Source organism: Sander lucioperca, chromosome 1 (genome assembly GCF_008315115.2).
Source record: "Sander lucioperca isolate FBNREF2018 chromosome 1, SLUC_FBN_1.2, whole genome shotgun sequence".
In the NCBI taxonomy this organism is placed as follows: domain Eukaryota; kingdom Metazoa; phylum Chordata; class Actinopteri; order Perciformes; family Percidae; genus Sander; species Sander lucioperca.
In genome coordinates this window covers 16,682,314-16,706,885 of record NC_050173.1, presented here as the reverse complement: position 1 = coordinate 16,706,885, position 24,572 = coordinate 16,682,314, and the positions used below count along the sequence as shown (strand labels likewise).

General features: G+C 40.7%; 2 protein-coding genes across 3 annotated transcripts in view; one reads left to right on the top strand and one right to left on the bottom strand.

Moving 5' to 3' along the window:
* LOC116046332 (cyclic nucleotide-gated cation channel beta-3-like) overlaps positions 1 to 4,011 on the top strand; it is a 30,799-nt gene extending 26,788 nt beyond the window's left edge. Inside the window, exons 14-18 of the mRNA XM_035999604.1 lie at positions 1,678 to 1,761; positions 2,430 to 2,548; positions 3,181 to 3,333; positions 3,539 to 3,653; positions 3,889 to 4,011. Coding sequence (XP_035855497.1) covers positions 1,678 to 1,761; positions 2,430 to 2,548; positions 3,181 to 3,333; positions 3,539 to 3,653; positions 3,889 to 3,906 — 489 coding nt within the window. The 3' untranslated portion in view covers positions 3,907 to 4,011. The remainder of the gene's footprint in view (positions 1 to 1,677; positions 1,762 to 2,429; positions 2,549 to 3,180; positions 3,334 to 3,538; positions 3,654 to 3,888) is intronic.
* A 1,130-nt stretch (positions 4,012 to 5,141) lies between these two features.
* nsmaf (neutral sphingomyelinase (N-SMase) activation associated factor) lies at positions 5,142 to 24,331 on the bottom strand. 2 transcript variants are annotated; one of them, XM_031294630.2, is made up of 31 exons: positions 24,196 to 24,331; positions 19,839 to 19,925; positions 17,997 to 18,075; positions 17,579 to 17,640; positions 17,113 to 17,149; positions 16,848 to 16,898; positions 15,878 to 15,949; positions 15,606 to 15,653; positions 15,328 to 15,380; positions 15,047 to 15,176; positions 14,890 to 14,961; positions 14,681 to 14,789; positions 14,091 to 14,267; positions 13,783 to 13,862; positions 13,526 to 13,616; positions 12,910 to 12,973; positions 12,115 to 12,166; positions 11,398 to 11,518; positions 11,063 to 11,194; positions 10,939 to 10,981; positions 10,689 to 10,855; positions 9,816 to 9,927; positions 8,885 to 8,943; positions 8,246 to 8,313; positions 8,090 to 8,157; positions 7,878 to 8,001; positions 7,610 to 7,693; positions 7,048 to 7,198; positions 6,386 to 6,488; positions 6,041 to 6,150; positions 5,142 to 5,743 (listed from the first exon to the last, which is right to left on the bottom strand). In XM_031294630.2, the coding sequence occupies exons 1-31, from the start codon at positions 24,231 to 24,233 to the stop codon at positions 5,649 to 5,651; spliced, it is 2,739 nt and encodes a 912-aa protein (XP_031150490.1). In that variant the 5' UTR covers positions 24,234 to 24,331; the 3' UTR covers positions 5,142 to 5,648. The 2 variants fall into 2 exon arrangements, with proteins under 2 accessions (XP_031150490.1, XP_031150491.1); XM_031294631.2 differs by having other exon boundaries at positions 17,113 to 17,143.
* Positions 24,332 to 24,572: the final 241 nt, after the last annotated feature.

Below are 24,572 nucleotides of genomic sequence, written 5' to 3'. Positions count from 1 at the left end.
CATCTCTGTCCGAGTATTGTCGGTAGAACTGTTGCTGCTTCCTTTTCTGCCATTCTGTTCCACTGTAGGTGAAGAATCCGGCTCGAAGGACCAATGTAAGAATTATCAGCAGGATGTATATGTATATCTGTAACAGCTGTAGGCCGGCTCCTCATCTACAATGCGTCTCCGGTTAGAGAGATAGACAAAGGGGCAGAGGTCTTGATTCCACTTAACTTTACTGGTGTTCAGAATCTGGTACAGTGGTTTGAACAGTAGGAACAGCTTCCTGTCTATGTAGGAAGGTAGTCTGATACCTGTAAGGTATATGCATGTACGTATGGTATCTGAAACAATAATCAGAGTAGAAAACAATAGTGAGTCAATATGACAGTAAAATGAATGTAAAATTGTCACATTAGCATCAACTATCTCAATATACTACACTCACAGATTAGCAGCTCACAGCGTTAGCATTAGCGCGTTAGCATTAGCGCGTTAGCATTAGCTTAATAACAGCGATGTAGAAACCGTATTAAATCTACTCAGAAATATGAACTATCAATCAAACTCTCTAAATCGTCCTTAAACACAGTAAAGCTCTGCCACAGAACTTAAAGGTAACTGAAACATGGGTTCTGGTTATTTAACAAACTTACATGTGCTCATTCACGCATACAATGTTCATTATATCTGTCGGTACACGATCCGTTCTGCCTGCACGATCCGTTCTGCACATGCGCAAAATGTTCGCGCATGCGCGGTTGTACGAGGATTTACAACACTGCACGATCTGTTCCACGCTTCCAGTCGACAGCCAAGCTAACGTTAGTTTAGCTAACAGCTAATTCGGCTAACCGCTAGCTGATTGTAGCGGTCTGCCGTTAGCCTCCACAGGCAAGCTAATGTTAGTTTAGCTAACGGCTCATTCGGCTAACCGCTAGCTGATTGTAGCGGTCTGCCATTAGCCTCCACAGGCAAGCTAACGTTAGTTTAGCTAACGGCTCATTCGGCTAACCGCTAGCTGATTGTAGCGGTCTGCCGTTAGCCTCCACAGGTAAGCTAACGTTAGTTTAGCTAACAGCTAATTCGGCTAACTGCTAGCTGAGACAGCATGTAATAACTTTAAAAGACCCTCAAAATAAAACTTGAAAATAAACGTTGACATATATAACAAACACTTAACATATATAACAGCTGTTACGTCAGTTCTACTTTACTTGTGCTCATTTAAAATACAATCACTCAATACTTGTCTTTATTGTTATTACTGTGAAGTCTTAATTTAGCTGTAGCCTGCTTTTCCCATTACGTTTGAGTTAACGTTATTTTAGACTGAATCTAGCTGTCAGCTAGCGGTTAGTCGAATTAGCTGGAACAGATCGTGCAGGTCGTATCCTCGGTAAAACAGTATTATCTTGCGCATGTGCAGAATGGATCGTGCAGGTGGAACGGATCGTGTACCGACAATATCTGTGGTTCATTCCTTGGCTGTACCAAGTGGAATAACTCACTACGGAATATCAACGCAGTGGTAAAGGACCCCAGTCCTTACTTAGTTGTCCGGCCTAATGCCTGTCCATTTATCTAACTAATACTGCCACCTAGTGGGAATAGTGGGAATTCAGTACAGTCATACACATCCATCTGGATCCAGCACTGAAAACTCACCCGTTAACCTGATATTGGGTCTTCCAGGGCTGCGACCAGCAGATGTTGGTGGACATGTTGTTGAGGCTCAAGTCAATCGTCTATCTACCTGGAGACTTTGTAGTGAAGAAAGTGAGTAAGCCTTTATTTATTTTTTTTATTTTTAAAGATAAACCTTGCAAAAATAAACCCTACCACGCAGCTCAGCATAACAAGCTTTCGAAGAAATCTAAACAAGTTGTTCGAAATCTTTGAGGCCTAGGAAAGGTAGTCTCGCATTGCCAGACCTTCCTCCACAGTGCTGCGGAGGAAGGTCTGGCTAGTCCACACAGCATTCCTGGATGGGAGAAAAACGTGCTCTGGTTTATTGGCATTTCTTTAAACCAATCACAATCGTCATGGGCGGCCCTTAGCGTCAGACGGAGCAATGGTGCCTCTGCAAAATAGCCTCGGGAAGAAACTTGTTTTGGTGGAACATGTGTGTACACGTTCAAAGGTTGTTTTAGTCATGCAAAAGAAAACTCAGATTGGACAGATAGGCTAGCTCCCTTTCCACAACCGTGTTGTTTTAACTAGTGTCACGTTTGTCTCTTGTTCCGTTGTGTTTTGTCTTTGTCATTGCCGCTCTTGCTGTTTAACATGTTTTTATTTAAGGTGACCTTGGGTGTTTTGTAAGGCACCTCCAAATAAAATTTATTATTATTACTATTACTATGCAAATTACCAATAATGCATCCAAGGTTTTATTATCTGATTGCAATGCAGACCTCTGTGTTCCCGTCCTGCGCTCTCCTCCACAGTGGGACATCGGTAAAGAGATGTACATCATTAAAAGTGGAGCAGTGCAGGTGGTGGGAGGACCTGACAACAGTATTGTGTTTGTCACACTGAAGGCTGGCAGCGTGTTTGGAGAAATCAGGTTGGTCTGCATTTAGTGATCTGTGACTAAACTACAACTAGAACATAAAATAAAAGAGCTGACAACAACCTATTCATGCTTCATTTTCATCATCCAGTACATGTGTCTTGAGGACATTGTTTGGCAATATTAATAATTACCATTGTATACATAAGAATATATTTTCTTCAGTTAAATTTGGTGGTTTTCTTACCTTAAGACAAAGCTAAATTATAGTTTAGTTTAGTGCAGTAGTTTCCAAAGTGGGGTCTGGGGACCCCTGGGGGTCCTTTAGGGGGATCCCAGCAAAAAGGGGAATAGTTTATTTCAGTATAATTCCATTCATAAGTAACACAATGACAGAATGTATGACTATTTGGGATGTCTTCCTCTAATAAAACATCTGAAGGCAAAAATCCTATCAGATGGGATGAAATCTTATCGGATGGGGCTCCGTGGTCTAATTTGTGTCAGTTTAAGGGTCCTTCACGTGAAAAAGTTTGGGAACCACTTGTATAGTGCATGTCTGCAGCGTTGCAGTATATAGTGTATTATATTGTGTTGTCTGCACCCGCATTTCTCAAGAGATCAATGTTATTTGAAATGGAACACTGGACACAGGATATATATGTTTGCCTCTGTCTCCATCACAGTTTACTACAGTCTGCCAAAGATGGAGGAAACAGGCGCACTGCTAACGTGAAAGCGCATGGCTTTGCTAACCTTTTTGTCCTGGAGAAGAAAGACTTGTTTGATATCCTCATCCACTACCCAGAGTCTCAGAAAGTGTTGGCCAGGAAGGGAAAGTGAGTTATTTACAGTTAAAACATCTTTGGCATGCACAAGTTTCATTGTGACTATGGCTGTTTAGGCAAACATTTAAAGTAATTTATCAGCACCAACAACCAAAAACCTTAGTCAAATCCTTGTGATGCTACATAAAATTAAAATGTGCAAATTCAATTGTAAAATGCAGCCCATTAAGGATTGTGTTTGTGTGTGACTTTAAAGGAAACTGACTAAAGCCAAAGGCCCAGCTCCTGCGGAGGAAAGGCCAAAAGGTTTGACTCTTTTTGGAAAAAAACCACCAACACCCAAGCTACTGAGACTGATCCAAAATATGAAGGTAGTGTTTACAGTGATGCAGCATTCTTCATACAATGATAACTGGGATTTTTTGATTTCGTTGTTGACAAATAGCCTTGCCCTACTATAGAAAATGTAAGCACCGGATAGCTTTTGTAAATGTTTATGAGCATTTATAACCATTTATGATGACAGAACTGGTACCAAATTTACAGCAGTGGCATCATGGGTAATGAGCAGTGACATCATGGTTTATTTTGTTCTTCTGTCCACAGAAAGGGGCCTACAAGTAGACATGTCGAGAGTGGGATGTGTGATGCTGCTGAGCTCTACCACTTCAAATCTAAATCATTTTGTATATTCCACTTTTCATTGGCTACTGAATGGCTCACAAGAAGTTAGTTTAGAAGTTTAATTATAATCTAATGATATTCACTTGTTAACTTTTGTAGATTCCTTAATAGTTACATTTAACCTGATCAGTGGCAGTAACCAAATCTGAAGGTTTGTGTATTGTAAATTATGGTCCATTATTTGGAGCATAATTTTTTGTATAAAACAAAGTTAAGATGTACTAAATGTGTCCTCAGTTTTATTACTAAAAGCTCTTCCGTACCTCAGACTGGTGTCCCCTCTGTAATCATTTAGTTTGTAATTGGTTTGAGTTTGGAAGAACTGGAAAGTTGGTATTAGCAGTGATGGCTCCACCTAGTGTTTGACATTAGAATTTGATGACAACAGTCCTGGCTCAAACTGTTTGGCTGACAGCTGATCTGTGGAAAGCACATGAAAGAAATGACTGCCTTGCTCTTCACAGTACCTAGCCTGAGGTGCTGCCTGATTAAAATGAGGTGTGGAGATGTGCAAACATTAGGGCAGTGTGTTGAATTGAGTGTATTTGAAACATTATACACATTTATACTTTCACATTTTAAGATGTCATAATGTTACCTTTTACACTGTTTAAAACTGGTTGCAACCTGTGCAGCTCAGCATAACAAGGTTTTGAAGAAATCTAAAGTCTAAGTTGTCTGAAATCTTTGAGGCCTAGGAAATGATAGTCTCGCATTGCCAGACTGGCTAGTCCACACAGCATTCCTGGATGGGAGAAAAACGTGCTCTGGTTTATTGGCATTTCTTTAAACCAATCACAATTGTCATGGGCGGCACTAAGCCCCAGACGGAGCCACGGTGCCTCTGCAAAATACCCTCGGGAAGGAACTTGTTTCGGTGGAACATGTACGTTCTAAAGTTGTTTTAGTCGTGCAACAGAACACTCAGATTGGACAGATAGTCTAGCTAGCTGTCTGGATTTACCTTGCAGAGATTTGAGGAGCAGTTAACCATAGTCCTCAGAAATCCACCGGAGTTTAAAATTACAACACAAAGAAAGCGGACAGTAAGGGACATCCGGCTGAAATGGGGGACATCCGGCAGAATTTCCGGCGGCAGCGGAGCAATCCTGGAAATTAAACGCCGTCAATATAGACTAAGGAAATGGTAACAAACAGGAGACAGCAAAGATTAATTTTAGAGATCAATGTTATTTGGATAAATCAATACCTGAGCAGCCTAAAGCTTTTTGAGTCCGCTTCACAGAATAAAATGCACATAAAGCTATAGTAACAATTTAAAAAAAGCTGTATAACATGATGAAAAACAAATAATACATTTGAAAAAAAATATCCACAAATAAGGCATGTACACTGTTGTAGCTTCCTGCTCTCATGCACAAAACTGCTTCTGGACATTTTATCTCAATATGCAGATAGCTATATGAACTAACATGACTGTATGTGACTTTTGTTGGGTTTCGCATTGAGAACACTTGAGAGCGATTTTAGTTGTCACCAACTGCTCTGTGATACTGCACATTTACAGTACGGTTTCAGCTCCTCATAACTATTTAATAAGTATCTGTTCAAAGTCAGATAGTTGGGTCATGTAGTCTGCAGGATACTTGGCCGGTAATGTTCAGTATATTGCACTGGAAGTCTTTATCTCCCCAGCAGATGGATTGTGCAGAAACAGTTCTTTAACTCTGGAGCTTCCAGAGGATGATCTGTCTGTCCTCCCCGCCTGTGATCACTGTGGAGCACAGCTCACTCATCCACAGGGCTGTGACAGCACCTGTGCAAAGACACCATTTTTACAATGAACATATTATGCATCATACAAATCTATTTATTTTTGGAAGAACAGTAGACTCAAGTTCATAAAAACCCTACTTTTTGTACTTTATCATATTGCAGTGATCTTTATTTAAAGCTGCTATGTACATGTAGCATTAGCACCTAGAAAAATTGGAACAGTACACTTAAAAAGCTGCAATATTATTGTTACTCAATATAAGCAAACAAAGCAATCACATAGATGGGCGTTTAACCAGGTGGGCTGTAGAATGTGGGTGGACGAGCTGTACTGTACCTGAGTGTGCAGGGATCCGCTGGGTGACTGTGTTGCTGAGCAGGTCCCACAGCAGGAGGTCGCCAGACTGTCCCCCACACAGCACTGAGTTCCCGTCCCAGCAGAAACACCTGGACCCACACATGTTAAATCCTTTTGACTTGCAGCATATGTAGAGAATATTTGACCTAAATACCTATGTCAGTACAGTACTTATCCCTCACATGTACAATGTAGGGCAAAGATTTATAACATGAACTCTCAATTACATACGAGTCTCGGGCTTCGTAAGGAGCTTCGACTGCTGTGACCTCTTGCTTTGGGTGAAATGTTGCCTTTCCTGTTGTGCAGATGGTGTGATCTTACCTCTGCTCCTCCTCAGCTTTCACAGATGAGATCACCATTCCCGTCTGGACGTCAAGAACCTTCATACAGGAGTCAGCACCAACACTGAGGACATGTCGGCTATCTGTGGATGTTAAAATCTCAGTCATTACTTTAGCCACGGTTTCTAGGTGACTCCCGTGTTTACGGTCAGTTGTTGGCTTGATTTGGGAGGTATCAGAGCCCATCTTTGCTCTTTCAAAACAGGATTAATTTGTTTGCTTGCTGAGATCTTTAAAATGCACTCTCAGAGCCACAGATCTTTGTCATGGTGATGTCATTTCTCAAGTTTAGATTTGGTGCTGGCCATTTCAATGCAGTGTGTTGAAGTTAGTTTGTTGGTGCAAAACAATAAGGTGCTTAAAGAGACAGTTTCTGTGGTCTGTACTGACTCTTGAAGGTAAAATGTATATTGCACCATCTGAAAGGCAGTCTCTAGGACTTAGGCTCTGATAAACAAATCAAGAAGCCCCCTTACCTCTGGCACTTTTTGTGAGGGCAGATGGTGTGCCGTGAATTACACGTACAACCTACCGGTTTGACATTAGGTTGGACTCTATAAAGGTTTTCCTGAACTTTAAACTGTGTGCCACTAAATGCCGACCAGTACTAAGTGTCCTACTGGCTGCCGGTTTGACACATACCAGGACTAAAGGCCATGTGGTGGATGGTTCCGGTGTGGCAGTGGACCTGCTGCAGGGTTCCATAGCTGCTGGTGTCCCAGATGGTGACGGTCCCATCTTTACAGCCAGACGCCAGCAGAGTCCCCGCTGGATTCAGACCAATGGTGTTCACCTGTTCACGAGTGTACGAGAGGTGAGGGAACACAGATTTGTATGTTTGGAGTGCTGCTGCTACTATTCAGTGTTTGACAAACATGTTTATCTTTTTAAGGTAATTTAGTGTTTAGGAGGATTAAACCCTTTGAAGTGTATTTGTTAGAAACATGCACACCATTACCATTATTTAACACTACATGCACACAGTCTTATCAACTACACAGAATATGAGAAAATAAACATTTCCCACCCTATTAAAAAAAAAAGATATCCTCAGTTTTTTTAAATTTAAGACATTTTTTTATTTAAACATGCATCCTGCCGGCCTGTACTCAGACCCAATCAAGTTCCATTACCTCTGTATGAGTGAAGTCAATTAAATATAAACTGTACACGCTTTAAATAGAGAGTTAGCCTCCTCACTCACCCCAGCATCATGTTCCAACTCAGCCAGTAACTGAAACTGGGATCTCTTGTGCCTGGATGAGCTGTCAGAAGCGCACTGCCACACCTAGGATATAGATAACAATATCATCTGCAACGCTCACCTCTCAATAAGACACCAACACCCCCGATAAAGCAAATAAAAACTAATGCATGCACCACATCTGTCAACAATGATGTAATGTTGTGCTATGAGGATTTTTCACAGACACTGACATAAATTCATGGCTTATTAAAGTACTAGTTTTTACCTTGACGGTGGAATCCCAGGATGCTGTGTACAGCCGGTCATCAAACCAACACATTTCACTGACGGCATCATCATGCCCCATCAGTGTGTCCTGCCGCCTGCCATATGGGATGGAGTAGAAATAACTAAGAGAAATAAGAGAAACATGTGGGTCAGTGTGAAGTCGTGAAGATCATTTTGATAATCACATGTCCGTGTATATACTATACATACACATTGTTGTCCCAGGAAGAACACACCACAGTTTTACCATTTTCCAGCATCAAACATGACGATAGCGCCTGAAAAATAGCCAAGTGGTTTATTGTTTAGAGAGAGTTGGAAATGATTAGAGAGATGGTGAAGTGGAAAGTAAATACAGCTGCATACCATGTTAGAGAAGGACATGCTTCTCTGGAAGTCCTTTAACTCTTTGGAAAACATTTTAAGTGTTGAGTCTGGAATAAAGATTGATACGGCTGAGTGATACAGAAATGAGAGAACAACACCACAGTGAAGGAACTAATCAATGCTTTAAGAACCAATCTGCAATTTGGTCACCATTTCTACTTGTAAAATTGTACACCTTACTGCTTCTGACGGGAAAACTGATTTCTTATTCCTGTGTGAGATTCTTATGGCGATGACATCACTTTGCACCATTATAGTAATAGAGGAACCCCAGAGGGCCACTAGAGGCAGAAGTGGCCATGCTGAGCACATAAAATGACATCACACAATAGCACTAAAATGAATGCATTATGAAACAGGCCTGACTATAAAGAGGCTCAACACACACTGCTCTGTGATATACTTTTGCTACTTGATGATAATAATGACATACATACCATTATAGAAAATAACAACAACTATTGTTATTGGGTGAAATATGTAACCATAATAGATCAGAATATCTCAGGTAACACTATACCCGCAGTTCCTTAACAGAGTCAGTGCCTGTCTTTTGATCCTTTTTGCACCTCTAGTTGATATTTGTCTCAGATTTGAGACGTACAGATATTTTCAGACCTTGGGATGTGGAGAAAATAGCTGCCCCATCTCGAGTCACAGCGATGCCCGTCACAGCCCTGCACATTCAACAGAGAGACTTGGTTACACAAAAACTAGTCTGGATCCACAGAAGTATATTGCCAGAATAAGCCTGGCAAGCCAGACATCTGGCGAATCCTTTCACTACGGGAAACCACAAGAACAACCTCAGAGCGCAACGTTGCACACTGAAAATGGCAAAAAACTACATTGTGCAATAAGGCAGGCCTGCTTGGTTCTTTCAGTGAATGATTAATATGTTCATGGCATTTATTACCTAACTGGGATATTTCTGGGATTGGTGGGGATTTGTTATGGACAAAATACACACACTGACATACTGGTAAGAGCAAATTACATTTAACCATGTATCCAGCTAATTTAAATAGCTCACGTCACTGTATTGTGTGAACAGTTAACTTTATTTAAATATATATAGCGTTTTCTTTTGCGGGGTGCAAATGTCCCACCAAAACAAGTTCCTTCCAGAGACCGTTCTGTAGAGCCACCATCGCTGCATCCAGAATTTAGCACCGCTCATGAGGATTAAAGAATGAAGATTAAAAAAAATTAAACAACCCAGAGTGTTTCTTTCTCCTATCACAGAATGTACAGTGTGTGATAGGCATTTTGAGATTACACAAAAACACTTTTCAGTAAGTGCTCTACAGATTCTTTTTTTTTCATTTTTCTAAAGTTTTTAAAGCACCACCTGTCCTCTAGAAGTGTCATCACAATACATTTTAATAAGTTACTATTTTCTTTTCTGCAGCTGCCTGCTGCCTTCTAGCTTTGCATGCACTTCCTCAAATTGGAACCAGAGCTTTCATTTCAGTTATGTGTGGACCAGCAACACAATTATATTTGCACTTTGACATTACTGTAGCCGACCGGACGCCTCCCGACTTACTCTTTATGGATCTTGTGGCTGGAGAGTGGTTTCAGATTTCCCATGTTTGCCCAGGCTAACTTCCTGCTCTCCTCGGTCAGGTCTTCAAAGGAGGAGTCCTCACTCTGAGAGGCTGCAAAAAGAACATACGTATAACTGCAGTAGGGACATGTGGTGAACAAAAATGACAGATTGTGGTGGATGCTGCTTATGCCAATGCACTATTATTCATTCATCACTATAAATTAAATAAATCAGCAGTTATGAGCATATTATTACATTATTTATGACTTTATTTTTTAAAGATTATTTTTTGGGCTTTTTCGCCTTAATTGATAGGACAGCTAGGGGAGAAAGGGGGGAAGAGAGGGGGAAGACATGCAGGAAATCGTCACAGGTCAGATTCCAACCCTGGACTTCTGTGTCGAGGCATAAACCTCTAATTATATGTGCGCCTGCTCTACCCACTGAGCCAACCCGGCCACATGACTTTATTTTTTTTTTTTTATTATTATTATTTTATTTTTTATTATTTAAGAGAAGTCAGTTGAAACAAACCTCCGTTTGGACACACTTTAATGCATGTCATGATTGGTCACACTTTTGTCTATAAATTAAGCCCCTTCACGGATTGCATGGTAATACACCCAGCTTCTGAAGAAGAGGATCATGCAAATTGCCTCCCAAACTGCACAAAGCAACTGCTGCATGCACAGAACACTCAGACCACTGGTCTTCTCCACTTAGAGCTACAAATTATCATCGGCACCATTGGTCAACATGACTGTGAACTTCACCAAAACGATAACATGCCCTTAAACTTTGAAAGAGGCGCCTCGCTAACAAGTTGCTTTGATTTTTTTTTTTTAACTATTTGTGTTTCTGCAATTCTACCTGGAGACAGGTCACTGACTGGTGAGTTGCTGCTGGGGCTTCGAGTTATGTTGTGAAACCTCGGTGTGATCCTCTGAGGGTGAGGGATGGTGAACAGCTGTTTGGGCGTCTGGCCGAACTCCAGGATCTGTGTCAGCATGGCGATTCTCTGGTCAGGGTCCTCGATGCTTCTCATGGAAATCGAAAGTTAGTTCCACGATGTAATGTAAAATGCCTCAATCGATATTTTGTGAGTGATTTTCTTCGATACCTATCGCAGTCGATGCCTCCTTCATAGGTCAGTGGGTGAAACACTGAAAGACAATGAGATAAATATGAGTCTTTGTCCAGTTTTGGTCGGCTTGATGTTGAAAAAAAGCTGCCGGTTATTTTACCATTATGGGCTGCGACAGCTTCACTGCCTCTCTGTTTGAAGCCAAACACCAGGTCAATCCACTCATGAAGGTTCTCCGACACATACTGACTCTCCAGTGCTGTCTTGTGCTTTTGAAGAAAGTCCCTGGTATCTGGAGTCATGACAAACAGGACACAGTAAATGTGAAGCAGCACACGGACTGAAAGTAATAGTAATATTGTTAAAAACAGCACAGGGACTGTAGAGTTTGACATTGTGTTGTCAGGTGGATGTTGGCGTGGGGATGAGGGAGGCTAGGACACCTGGGTCCAACAAAGTTTACATGCATACCATGGTCAGATGGGAGGACGTTACCTGAGGCCCACGCTGGGAGAACAACATCCCCGACTAAGCTTCCGTTCTGCCTTCTGCCCAAACCAAGACTCCGTTTATTTTCCAGGAAGCTACAGTCATCCCCATAAAACTCTGGAATCAACTGCATTAATCGGAAAGACATACAGACAAGGCGTTAAACACATTCCCTACAGAAACCTTATCAAGACTGCACAGCATGTGCATGTTCTTGCACATCAAAAAGCGCTGCGCTGTACAAGCAGATAGTGCCTTCATCAATGACTGAATGGATTAATTGCTTGTGTCAGACTAATCTATAATGCCCAGTTATGGTTGGAGTATCTGGTCTCTGCATTAAGATTCTCAACCCCTCCCCCCCCCCATTGTGAAGATTGTTTTTGGCATTTTAGGCCTTTATTTGTGACAGGACAGCTTATACATGAAAGTGGAGAGAGAAGGGGAATGACATGCAGCGAAGGAATCAAACCCGCGGCCACTGCGTCGAGGACTGAGCCTCTGCATATGGGCCCGCGCTCTACTAGGTGAGCTACTCAGGCGCCTGAACAACAAATAACTATTAAAACAGTAAAAATTAAAATGGCATGCACGGATATATGAATGATTTCACACCTATTACCATAATCATTTTGGTGAACAGAACAACTCTGATTTGAAAGTTTTTGGTGAATACGGCAGGGGTTTCTAACTGACATAATGTACAGTAGAGTCATATTTTACCTCTTTGAAGTCAGTTGCCCCCTCCAAGCAGTTTTTCCATGTATCACAAATGCTGTAAGAAATCAATGCAGGTCAGTAATTACCAACATGCAAGATCATACTTTCTTTAAAGCTACGGCGCATAGTTTCTGTCTCCCGGATAAGGAATTCTAAGTAAGTAACTAATCTCTAACAACACTGTCGGTGCATCCCCATGATACAAGCCTTCCGTGATCGCGCACCACCCCTCCTCCACGCAGTTGCTTGTAGCCAAGGAGGACACGGAGGATTAAAAAAACATGATGCACTCTTCAGAAGAGGTAATTATCTTCACTCAAGCTTCTGCGCGGGAAAGTCACCGGATGACACAATCTTCTGAACATAGCCATACTGAGAAGTACAGAGAGAGTTGTGTGGAGCTGATAGTCTTAATTAGCTTTGTAGAAACTCATTTGGCAATGGCTTGAATGTAACGGATGTTCATTAATATTAAAATACTACATTTAATTATTTTTTTTAATTATATTATTTAAAAAGTCTTTAATGCAATAACACTTTTTCATGTATTGCAATTTGATCCCCCCCGCCCCCATAATATTCATAAATATATACATTCATGTGTAAAAAGCAATCATCTAATTGTACAGTATGAAGAAATATCTTAATCGTTTCTTATTTTTTTCAGTGTTAAGTTATTCCAAATCTTCAGTCACTATTTCAACACCAATACAAGAGTAAAAATCTGCGCTGCATCACTGATTTGTGACTGTGATGATCATTTCATGGTTTATCAAATTTGAAGTAGAAATAATGTACCTGTTAAACATGCGATCTGCATGGTCATAGCGGCCGTTCTGGAGACACAGCATGTGCTCTGGAGCTGCAGGGGAGAAGACAGTAAGCAATTAACAAAATATTAGCTTTGTCTTTCAGTAGAAGCAGAAATTGTAGCCACATGTCAACAGACTTTAACACCCAGAATACAAATGCACCTCTTATTTGTAATCAGTCTCTAGATTGCTGTTGTATAACATGCTAACAGCTGTTGTGAAAGGCGCTCCATAGAGATTAAAAAAGAAACCAAGAAAGAGGCTATTTGATTTAGCATTTTTATGTGTTTGTTTGATCGTTTGTAGATAGACTGACGTTGACAATGCGGCTGCAAGATCAATTAGAATACCTATAGTATTACATCTAAAACATGTTGTGATTGTAGTTTTTGAAGGAAAGTTTTGGAGGTACAAAGAAAACATTTGAGTTGAACGTGTTAGTGAACAGTGACAGTATTCTTACAGTGCAGACAAGCACGCAGACAAAGACAGACGCAGTGGTTGAGCAGAGGTCGACCGTGCATAAACACACTGAGTGTATGCTGTGTGCACTCTCTGCTTCCATACATGCTGTAGCTTTAATGATGAAGCGTGTGACATACCGACTCTGACCAGGTAGAAGAGGACGTAGCCTGGTGATGAGTAGTGACTGCCATACAGGAAGCGAGGTTCAGGCATGCCTCTGTAGCGAGCCTGTGAACATGACAACTCTGTGTTTACTGATACTACAGATAGTACAGAAACAATATCTGGCAAACATCCAGTTTTTGCCCAACAGCAAGGTAAATAAAATCCATAGACGTAGTCAGTGGGTTATACTGTCTATCTAAAAGAAAACACAAAAACAGCCAAGTCTCACCAGCAGTCGGTCTAGCCGCTCTTTGTTTAGGGCTCCCACAGGTTTGCTCAGGTCCCTGAATGTGGCAGCGTTTGTCATATCTGGGAAATGGAGGGCGACGTCCTAACAATTAGCTACTGATGCATGTTTAATATGGCCGATTATAGCCCTATCTCAGTATCATTTCCGTTATAAGACGACTGGATGGTAAGTACAGTAAATGCATCCCAGAAGCTGGATGTGTAGTGACCCATATCACCTGGGCCTCTGCAGCTAACACGGTATGTAAATTAATCTGTGTGTTTTTTGTTTTTTTTCTGTTGACCCACCCAACTGTGCGCTGGTGTAGTCAGCGATGACCCAGGGGAAGATGGGATACTGGGAGAGGTCGTTGCAGCTGCGGTCAGCCAGGTTGTTGAGGTGAAGGAGATACTGGTAGTTGCTCAGATGGCCGCGCTGCCACTGCAGCATATAACTCTCTGCTGTGTGCTCCATCATGTGGTTCTCTGTGCAAGGAGGAAGAAAACAGCAGGGTTAAGTCAGTCATGTGTTACGGGGTTTCACCATTAAGGGTTGACGCCAATATTTCGGATCAATGCAGAGAGCTCATACTCATGTAGGCCATCAAGGGAGAGTAAACCCCCCCCCCTTTTAAAGCCTGCTTACATCATTGTGTGTATATTCGCATCATGGTTGGAGAGTTTCTATAGATCTTTTCAAGGCCAGTAGGGTTGAAATGAAAGACAGATTCCATCAATAAAAAACTGTTTTGTATCATCCGTCTCAAAAGCAGGAAAAGCAGCACACAGAGACAAACATACATCCATAAGACTTACTCTTCAATACTTTTGTACACAAGATTGTTTAGGAACTCAAGACACCCTGTAACAGATTCACTACTGGCTTTGAGCTTTCTCACCCAAGAAACTGGCGATGTAGTAGTAGATTTCATCTCTGTCGGCCGTGTTGTAAAACTTCAGGTAGATGTCGGAGCAGAAATCATTCTCGGTACAGAACACCTCAAGACCCTGGATGAGGAGAGACATGCACACAAACATGGGGATTTGAAACGATTAGAGCCATATTGACCACATTATTTATTTGCTTACTCCGGCTAGCTGTGCTCACCAGTGGTCTTAGTCCATGCCGTCTTTTGTAGATTCTCCTGACTCTGTGGAGTTGGATTTGAATCACCTGTTCCTGAAATGACAAGTCGTATAAACACAATATCATTACTCAGCTCAATAACGGAACTCAGCTTGTCCCCTCAGATGTCGCGGCTCACCGGATATCCATTGAGAGGCTGGAAGTAGAGGCTTTCATCTGTTATGCAGACGTGGCCTGGATTGCACACCAGAGGCATGACCATCTCCACTGCACACTCCATGTGAGGCATCTCAGCGACACTCTGAAAGCTTTATATCAGATTCCAAACATGGTCTTATCCAGCTGCATACTCAGATGTTATTAATACTGCAATACTCAACGCTTTAATCAGCACTTTTCATTAAAAATTGCAATCTTACAAACAGTTAAATGTGAATCAAAGTGCTCAAGTCAACATACCAGTTTTTGTCAAAAGATGACCTCGCCAGTCGTGATTGTAAATTTGCTGCAATCTAGAATTGCACAAGAACGGTATGTTTGACCACTGATGATCATATGATGGTTACCAACACTTAACAATTAAAACAATAATCATGCACTTGAAGGAAGTAAGATTATGTGGAATAAAGTACAAGAAGCAAAACGGATCATTCATGCTGATGATTTTTGTCATTTCATCATCTTTCAGGCTTTAGAGGCCCACTGTGTGCTTGGACTTTAAGCGCTGATTAACTCACCATTGCAGTCTGGTCTCCAAGCTTTTCCAGACAGGACGCCCTGTGGAGCTGCAAAATTCACCACAGTCTAAATGAGCAGAGCGACACCAACACATACCGGAGCAGTAAATCAAATGCAGCAAAATGTCATGTTTTCCTGAGTCAAGAACAATCTAACAGCTCCGTTTATTAAAACAAACAAACACACACACACCACCAACTCCCATGACTCCAGTGGCTGGAAATGTACCTCCTAATCTTGGAGCCACTATTGTTTGGGAGTAGCTACGCACCTGGAGTAATGTTTGAACGACATCTTCGGTTTTACTCCAACCTTCCAACTGAAATGTCAGTTTCTTTGCCCCCTGCCAAAGTGATGAGAGACGTCATTTGAATACATGAGCAAATCTTGGAGCACAACTTCTCTGCACAACTTCTTCCGCACTCATCGTTTGGTTAAATGCTTCTGTGGGTCTTCAACAATTTTTTACGAAATCTTAATGTTGTCATAGCTAAAATGTTGCTGTTTTACTGTGAGAATTTGCATCTCCAATGGCTCAAATTCACATTTTATCTGAGGCTGTGATAACTCAAGTGTGACTGATTGTATTTCACACTATTTTAACTCAACATGACCTTTAAGTGTGATTTATGCTTCTGCGTAAAATCTCCGCCAGGGCTACGTACATGAGACGCAAGACCCGGACGTGCACCTCTAGAAAGATGGAACTACACGTCGCGGCGTTGCATTCCCCCCCCCCCCCCCTTTTTTTCCTGGTTCTCCTTCTCCATAAACTACGTGAAATAAAGGAGAGGGTTAACTCTTCCTGCTACAGATTTCCAACCGTGGTCAGAAAAAGCAGGGGAGACACTGTTTCTCTCACTATGACTCTACAGTCGCTACTCGCTCCGAAGCTAATCGCCGTCACTCTCTCACTCACTCTACCACACACTCCCCATGCACATCTGCTGAGATTGACGCACACACCAATGCACAAGTACTAACTTCAGGCCACTTAAGTAGGCTACGGCGAAAGCTCTGCGTAGAGCCTCCGCAGAAGCATAAATCAAGCTCTACCCTCCTCATGTTATCAAGCAGAGGAAATTTAAAGCAGACTATTACATGATAAACGACCGATTTGCATGAATGGATTTTAATTCTACAAACAGACAGACACATGAAGAGCACAGTCAAGTCTATGCCAACAGCTCCAGGCATATAACCATCAGAGGAGAAGCCCCGTTGAGTTTCAGTTGACTCACCCTTTCATTTCTGTAAGGCGCTATGACATTGCTCTCTTTGATGTAAATAACCTGGAATTAAAGTGAGAATGGCATTTGTTTTTTTAAAAGCTGTCATGACAAAATATACATGAACAATTAAAGATAAGAAATCTGGATAAATCAAAAGACAAATGAAGCAACAAACTATTAACATGTATTACAATGTAACAAGCCATGAGGACTGATGCACCTTTGAAGATCAATATTTCACATAAATGGTATCTATATTTTAAAGATGACTCACCTGTACACATAAAATAGAGATGACAGATGGCCTCGGCCTTTGAGGAAAAAACAAACGAGTTAAAACACCAAAAACCTGTAGACCACTGTAGTTCATTTCTATAGTTAATTTCTTTACATACATTACTTCTTTCTTTTTTCTTTTTTTTTAAAAGGGAAACCAAAACTAAATCCAAAATTGAAACACTGAAATCAAGTGACAATTGAATTTTGGGATTTTGCTTATCAACATTGAATAACAAACATCAAATGCGTTCCAAACTAAACCATCTGGGTATGTCTTCCACGATACAGTCCCAGGGGTTGCTTGAATGTGTGAGGATCACATCAGATACAGTATGCTCAATTATTTGTGGATTCAAAACTGGTTTCCAAGCATAGTAAACCTTTGCACGGCATTTTGAAGTTACCAAACCAGTTTGACAAACAATAACAACAAACAGGAGAAGACATGAAACCACGCTCACTCATCGAAAGGGTTGTTCTCGCTCTCCACAAACTCAATCTTCTTACAGTCTCGAAGAGGAATCTGCAGAAATGGCAACAAATAATGATGCACCATCATTTACAACAACCATGGTTACTGCATCTAGTGTAAAACAGGCACACAATGCAAAACATGGATGTTATATGAATAGTTTGAAATTCAGTACGCTTTACTTTTTTCAAATTGCATATATACTGTCGGTTCTTATATCTTCAGCTTTCCATATAACATTACCGTCATAATTCCTATGTGAAGGTTTTCATATTAATATTTCCAATTTATAGCAACTTCATTTTTTTTTTTTTTTTTTTTTTTTAACCCTGTTTGGTCAAAAAAGAAATGTATCTGGTATTAAGAGTTAAAATACATATTATACATAAAATCGTATTAAAACAAACCTTTAAAATTGGCTCTGAAAAATCGTCTGGATCAAATATGGCAGATCTGGAACAGACCTTAAATGAGCCTCTAACTTTTCTGGAAGGAAAAATAGCTCATGTTAGTCTGTTAGCACTGTTAACCACCAGCCCCCACCAAAAGACACCGATATCACTGTAAACTTCATATCGCATGTTATCTTTACACATACATCTGTCCCTTATCGTTACTGGACACACATTCCGCCCCCTTTGATAGGACAATAAAACTAAATTGTCTGAATAATGTTGTTGTGAGAGGCTTGTGACTTTTTTGTTTGTTTGCTCAAGTCTTTATAACAGGATAAGATGGTGTTTGAACAGCTGCTCCTTACAAGCTAAAGGCAGTGACACACCAACCCGATAATCGGCCGTCGGACAGTCTGGCGAGGTCAGTGACTCGAGTCTGTTCGGTGTGTTCCGTGCCGTCGTCCGTCCGAGGAGCTGTCAGCCTTCATTTTGGCCGACCTGACATGTTGCGTCGGAGGGCGGGCAGTCGGACTCCATGACCAATCTGATTGGTGGAGTGCTAAGTCAGAAATGATGAGCGGGATGAGCGTGACTAAAACTCTCAAAATCTGACGAAAATCTTTTAAACTGACCTTTGTCGATCTGAAATGAAGACAGATTCAGCAACTGCATGGCCTATTTCTCGTTTCAGAAACACGTTTCGGTGAACTATTTTAGTACAATATGAGATCGTATTCTGAACAAGCCGCCATGACAGTCTGGCTTTGAATTTCCGGAGAAACCAGACCCACGTGACGCGTTCGTCCAATCAGCTGCCGGTTTTCATTTTTTGGGCGACAATACAGATTAGCACCGCCTGCTGTTATGAAGACGTATTACACGCTCAAGTCGGCGTCGCTTCGGTGTGTTGTGAGGCACTTTTTGGACCTCGGGGAGCCGACTGATCAGTCAGACTGCCTTTTCTGCCAACGGTCGGCCGTCGGGTTAGTGTGTCAGGGGCTTTACACACCTGCCACAAGCTGTAAAGGCTTTGAATAAATATCAGTAGAAGCATATCTAGGGGTTTACAACTTATTCTGGTTTTTACACAACGAGGGGGGGGTCTTCACAACATGGTGATCAGGATTATCACACATTATGACAGGAAGGTTAAAACAAAAACAATCTGGTGAACCCATGCTGAGGATACACAGAGAAACCACATTCATGTAGTGACATATTAGGCTGGATCAACGACATTTACAGGGTATTCACCTCACCTTTCGCTCTCTGTGTGTTACTGTTCTTAAACTACACGCTGACAATGGCAGGTTTTGAAGAAAATTCGGATCGTGCAACAAGGCAGGCCTGCTTGGTTCTTTCGGGAGATGATTGTAAAGATTTACAAAGAATATGTTTACATTTACTTTCTAACTGGGACGTTTTGAGACTGACTGGTGGGGATTTGTTATGGACAAAGTACACACGGCCATATAAGAGCAAATTAGATCATTTAAATAGCTCACGCATTGTGTGAACAGTTAACTTCAGGTAATATTGTACGCGCGGTGCAAATATTCCACCAAAACAAGTTCCTTCCTGAGACTATTCTGCAGAGCCACGGTTGCTGCGTCCGGAGCTTAGCGCCGCCCAAGACGATAGTGATTGGTTTAAAGAAATGCAAACAACCCAGAGCGTTTTTTCTCCTATCCCAGAATCTATGTGTGGAGGAGCCAGACCTTACTCCACAGCGCTGTGGAGATAGGTCTGGCTATTACTAGTCACATATAGTCATACTGTATGTATGTCACATATAGTGAAGTGAATGATGTTACTAGTTGTAGATGAAGCATTGTCGTTGACGATCTAAATTACCTCTCCTTTTTTGAACTGGTGGTCACGTGGTAAGCAGTGTGCTGTTCAAAATAATATTCCTCCAAATCCAGCAACAGGAGAGAAAATCTAGGGGGAAACAACAATAGAGGAGAGTGAGATAACATAAACCTACTGTAAAATGGGACCTGCAGTGTGTTGAACATTGTGTAAACGGCAGGGTCAACCCACAACGATCTTTATTGGTCATGTGCACAACAACAACACAAGTAGTCATTGGCAATGAACATCTTAGATCTCAGCCACCTCCAACAATGCTCACTAAATAACTCAAAGAAAAACACACAACCAGCGAAATCTGAATCTAAGACAAAAAAATAGTGCAAGTTAAGATATAGGGCTAAATATAAACAAAATAAAATATGAATGAAGTAATATAGCCTAGTTATACAATACATTTAAAAAAAGTGTAGACTGTATTGCAAATGAATGCGACTGAATTTGAAAGGAATGTAGTTATGTATGTATGCATAATGAGAAGTATATATATATATATATATATATATATATATATATATATATATATATATATATATATATATTTTTAGGGCTGACCACGACTGAAGAAATTCATAGTCGGTTAAAGGAGAATTCCGGTCGATTTCAACACGTAGCTCTGTTGTTTGTAAATTTGGAGTGCTGTCAGTAGCAAGAAAAACGAAAACAATCGGTGCTGCCTACACCGTGTTATCCTCCTACTAGCATTAGCACCAAACAGGCTTAAACAGGGCATGTTTTAAACTTGTTCTTAGCCTCTTAACATGTTCAAAATGTCATTAAAAGTGCCTACCCATGTGAAGTGATTCCTTCCGAGTGAACACAGTGAATCTGACTGCAGTAGATGTGAAAGAAATGCATGAAAGTTCTGCTAATTCAGCCCTGTTTAGTTCTGGTGTTGAGACCGCAGTTGAGTGCTTATGGACCGTCTACAACACAGAAAAGAGATATAACAAAAATATGTAGGCTATTCATTTAATGATTAAATAAGGTAGTGTCTCCAAACTTACCTCAATTATAACTTGTCTCCTGCTAGTTGTACTACAGCACTTTAAAAAAATAAGCATATGTCTATTTTTGAAAATATGTTTGCATCTCTTTTCGGTGTTGTAGTTTGTAGACGGTCCTGAAGCACTCCTTGCAGTATCAACACCGGAACTAAACAGGGCTGAATTAGCAGAACTTTTATGCATTTCTTTCACATCTACTGCAGTCAGATTCAGAATCACTTCACATGGGTAGGCACTTTTAATGACATTTTGAACATGTTAAGAGGCTAAAGACAAGTTTAAAGCGGAGGTTTTAGCAGGAGGATAACACAGTGTAGGCAGCTAACGATTGGTTTCATTTTTCTTGCTACTGACAGCACTCCAAATTTAAAAACAACAGAGCTACGTGTTGGAATCGACCGGAATTCTCCTTTAACACTCATACGATTTTATATCATATATATATATATATATATATATTATATCATACATATCGACTAATCCATTAGTTGATAAAAACCGAGTTTCTCCACAAAGAATCATGCAAAAGCACCACTTTTTCTCCACTGTGAAATATTTCTCCTTCAAACCACATTACTGCACATAACAGTAATGTGGTTTTCAGTGTGTGACATGCTCACTTCCTTCCTTTACATAGCTGTATACACCTCTAGAACCAGCTTGGACTTTCTCAAGAATGGCATTATAAGAACATTGTAAACTATTGTAAGTATATTTAGAGAATAACTTAATACATTGTGGCGGAGCAGTACAGTTGATGGGAAGCTTTTAAATTCTCTTTTTGAAGTTTGTCTTATACTCACATGGAGAACAATCTTTAAACCGGTGCTTTTAAATTGATGGTGAAACCCATTGTATAGATATGACAAATACATGTTTTAGTATGTCCTCCATTCTAGCTCATATTTTACAGCAGAACCTGTATTCACATGAAGAATACTCGATATGAAACGTTAATAAAATGTCCCAGTGAGGCATTTTTCTGCTTAGAAAAGATCTATTGTGTGTATTATTTCATAAATTAGTGATGCATGGATCTGAAACGCCGGAGCAGAATCGCTGCCAATACTGACCATATTTACCAGATTGGGTATTGGCCATGATGTTACCACCACAATATGTCTGCTTCTCCCTCATAGCAATATGCAGAATCTACAAATATGCTATTATTCTTCATTTTAAAAGTTGAACTGCTGGATCTCTCCTATGTCACTGAAAGGTCCACTCTCGATATACAGTATGTGCACTGGAGGCTTAAAGCTTCCACATCACACTTGTGTAAGTTGCATATTGGACCATTTAGCTTCCAAACTAGTTGTGATGTCACAAAATCGTGCTTGTACGTACACGTCTTAAACTCAGACTGAAGGTGAGCCCAGAGAAACTTTCCCCTTCAGCAGATGAGTGTGAAAACAAGAACACAGACATACATCATTCTGCACAGTGAAGTAACCATGAGTAAAACACATTTTTGAAAAGCTTTAGGGAGCTTCTGATAGATGTTGTTCTGCCAGCGCTGTGTTTCCAAAATCTCTACAACGAAGATGGGGAGTGCTACGTTAGCATGACCCCGAAGTCAGAATGGTCACAATTATGAGAATAAGACGCAGTTGCGGTTTCTTTGAGAGTGTCATTATTGCAATGTCATCACTATCAGTTCATTTCATTCAGGGGACTCGGTTTCTTTTATCAGAGTTGAGGTACCAAAATCAGTATTAGTAGAGAAAAAGTGAGATTGAATCCTGTATCGTCATAGAGATAACATCCTACGCCATGCTATGCCCTGCAGTGCCCTGCTACGCCATGAACTACTACAACTACTATTTCTAGTCACAGTTCCATTATCTTTATTGTGACTATTATTGCACCTGTTCCTCACACCCCCAACAGACACCGTCAGACACCACCTACCAAGAGCCTGGGTCTGTCCAAGGTTTTTTTCCTCGCCACTGTCGCACTAAATGCTTGCTCTTGGGGGAATTACTGGAATTGTTGGGTCTTTGTAAAATATAGAGTATGGTCTAGACCTACTCTATCTGTAAAGTGTCTCGAGATAACTCTTGTTATGATTTGATACTATGAATAAAATTGAATTGAATTGAATCAGTGGCGATTTCTATGTGGTGACTGAAGCAAAAGCTAATCTAATCTATTTTGATATGCACCTCTATATACTAATACTAAAAAAAACAATGGACAATTTAACCACTTGTCTGCAAACGGCACTTCACTTCAGCTGAAATAGTTTGTCCTCAACTCTTCTTCCTGGCTAAGTAAAGTTCTGCGTCAAACTGCACCGAGTCATCTGGAAATCCAATGCCTCACTTCAGATCAGGGCCATGCTGAACATCATTTAAACACTTTTAAGGGATGGCTCTTGTGGTACATTTGGAATATATATGTAACTCACCAAAGACTGATTCAATAGGATACTACTTTTTCCATTCGTTCACAATGGCCACTACATGGCCCGCAGTGCACTTTTGGTTGATATATATAGCTATGTGGTTATACATCAGGGGTACGTGAATATTGTTGCTCTTGTCAGGTCACAAATAGCCTTGTGAGGAGTTTCTTTAAAGGGAAACTACGCTTATTTTCAACATTCATGCATGTTATTCCTATGGGGTAGGACAGTTCAAACACATGAACAACTCTACTCCAAATCCAAAAACTAGAGGGCTAAAACTCAAATGTGTGATGTCATCAAGTATAAAGTGTATATAAGTGTATAAGTGAACTTAGACAATGCATTTGGAAAGATGTTATAGATGACACTGGGAGCACCCAGGGGAATGCTCGGGTATAAAAAAAAAAAAATCAAACAAACATTCTGTGGATTCACAAAATCACTCTCACATTCATCATCTATGGACCAGATCCAGACTTTATACTTGATGACATCACAAGTTTGAGACTTCTCTGGTTTTTGGCTTTGAGAGAGCGTAGCTCATGCACACATATTGCTTGAACTTTCCTAGGCCATGGAAATGCCATATTTGAATTCTTAATTTAGGTGGTGTTCCCCTTTAAGATTATAGAATTTAACTAGGTATTAAATAGAGAAGACATTGGACATTTCATAACGGCTTTTTTACGTTATCAATACTAAATTCCTGCTCCTCGCCGAGACCACTCAATGTGCCTTCAATAACAAGAGTGCATCCCACAGCTGACAGAGAAACTCTCATTAGCTGAGTGGCCCAGCCTGACGTTATAATGGCATTCATCCAGTCGAGAAAAACACACCGCTGCTACTGCGGAGCTCGGACTAAACCCACAGAAATTATCTGAAATAATGTCATGTTAACAACAGGAGAAGCAGCACAAACCTTTCTTTAGTTAGTTCTTGCGTCTTTAAAAAGGCCATGACTGCACACCATCCTCTAAAGAACTGAACACCGAGCAGCCGCCAGCCAGTCTGTCTGTAAACACGGAAACTTGCTGCCTGGACCCCACGTGACTGACCCTGAGACAAATGATCCCTTAACAAAGGAAAGGAGAGAGGTTTCACTCTGACTCTTTTTCGGGATACCAAAACTACGTAACACAATTTATCCCAGGCTGAGGTACCCTTATTTTATCAATAACAAAAAAAAATATGACATGATCATTTTGCATTATGAAAAAGTCAAAATGCTTTTGATTGTTGCCTATAGTGTATCACGAAATGCATCATGACTGGTTGCAATGTTGTAGTAGCAGCTGA

What these genes read in the sequence shown, in the direction of transcription:
- nsmaf (XM_031294630.2), bottom strand. Translation starts at nt 24,233, where the DNA reads ATGGCCTTTTTAAAGACGCAAGAACTAACTAAAGAAAG. An exon ending in AGCGGCTAGACCGACTGCTG is followed by an intron (nt 13,617 to 13,782) that starts GTGAGACTTGGC and finishes TCATGTTCACAG; the next exon opens with GCTCGCTACAGAGGCATGCC. An exon ending in CTTCTACCTGGTCAGAGTCG is followed by an intron (nt 12,974 to 13,525) that starts GTATGTCACACG and finishes TCTCCCCTGCAG; the next exon opens with CTCCAGAGCACATGCTGTGT.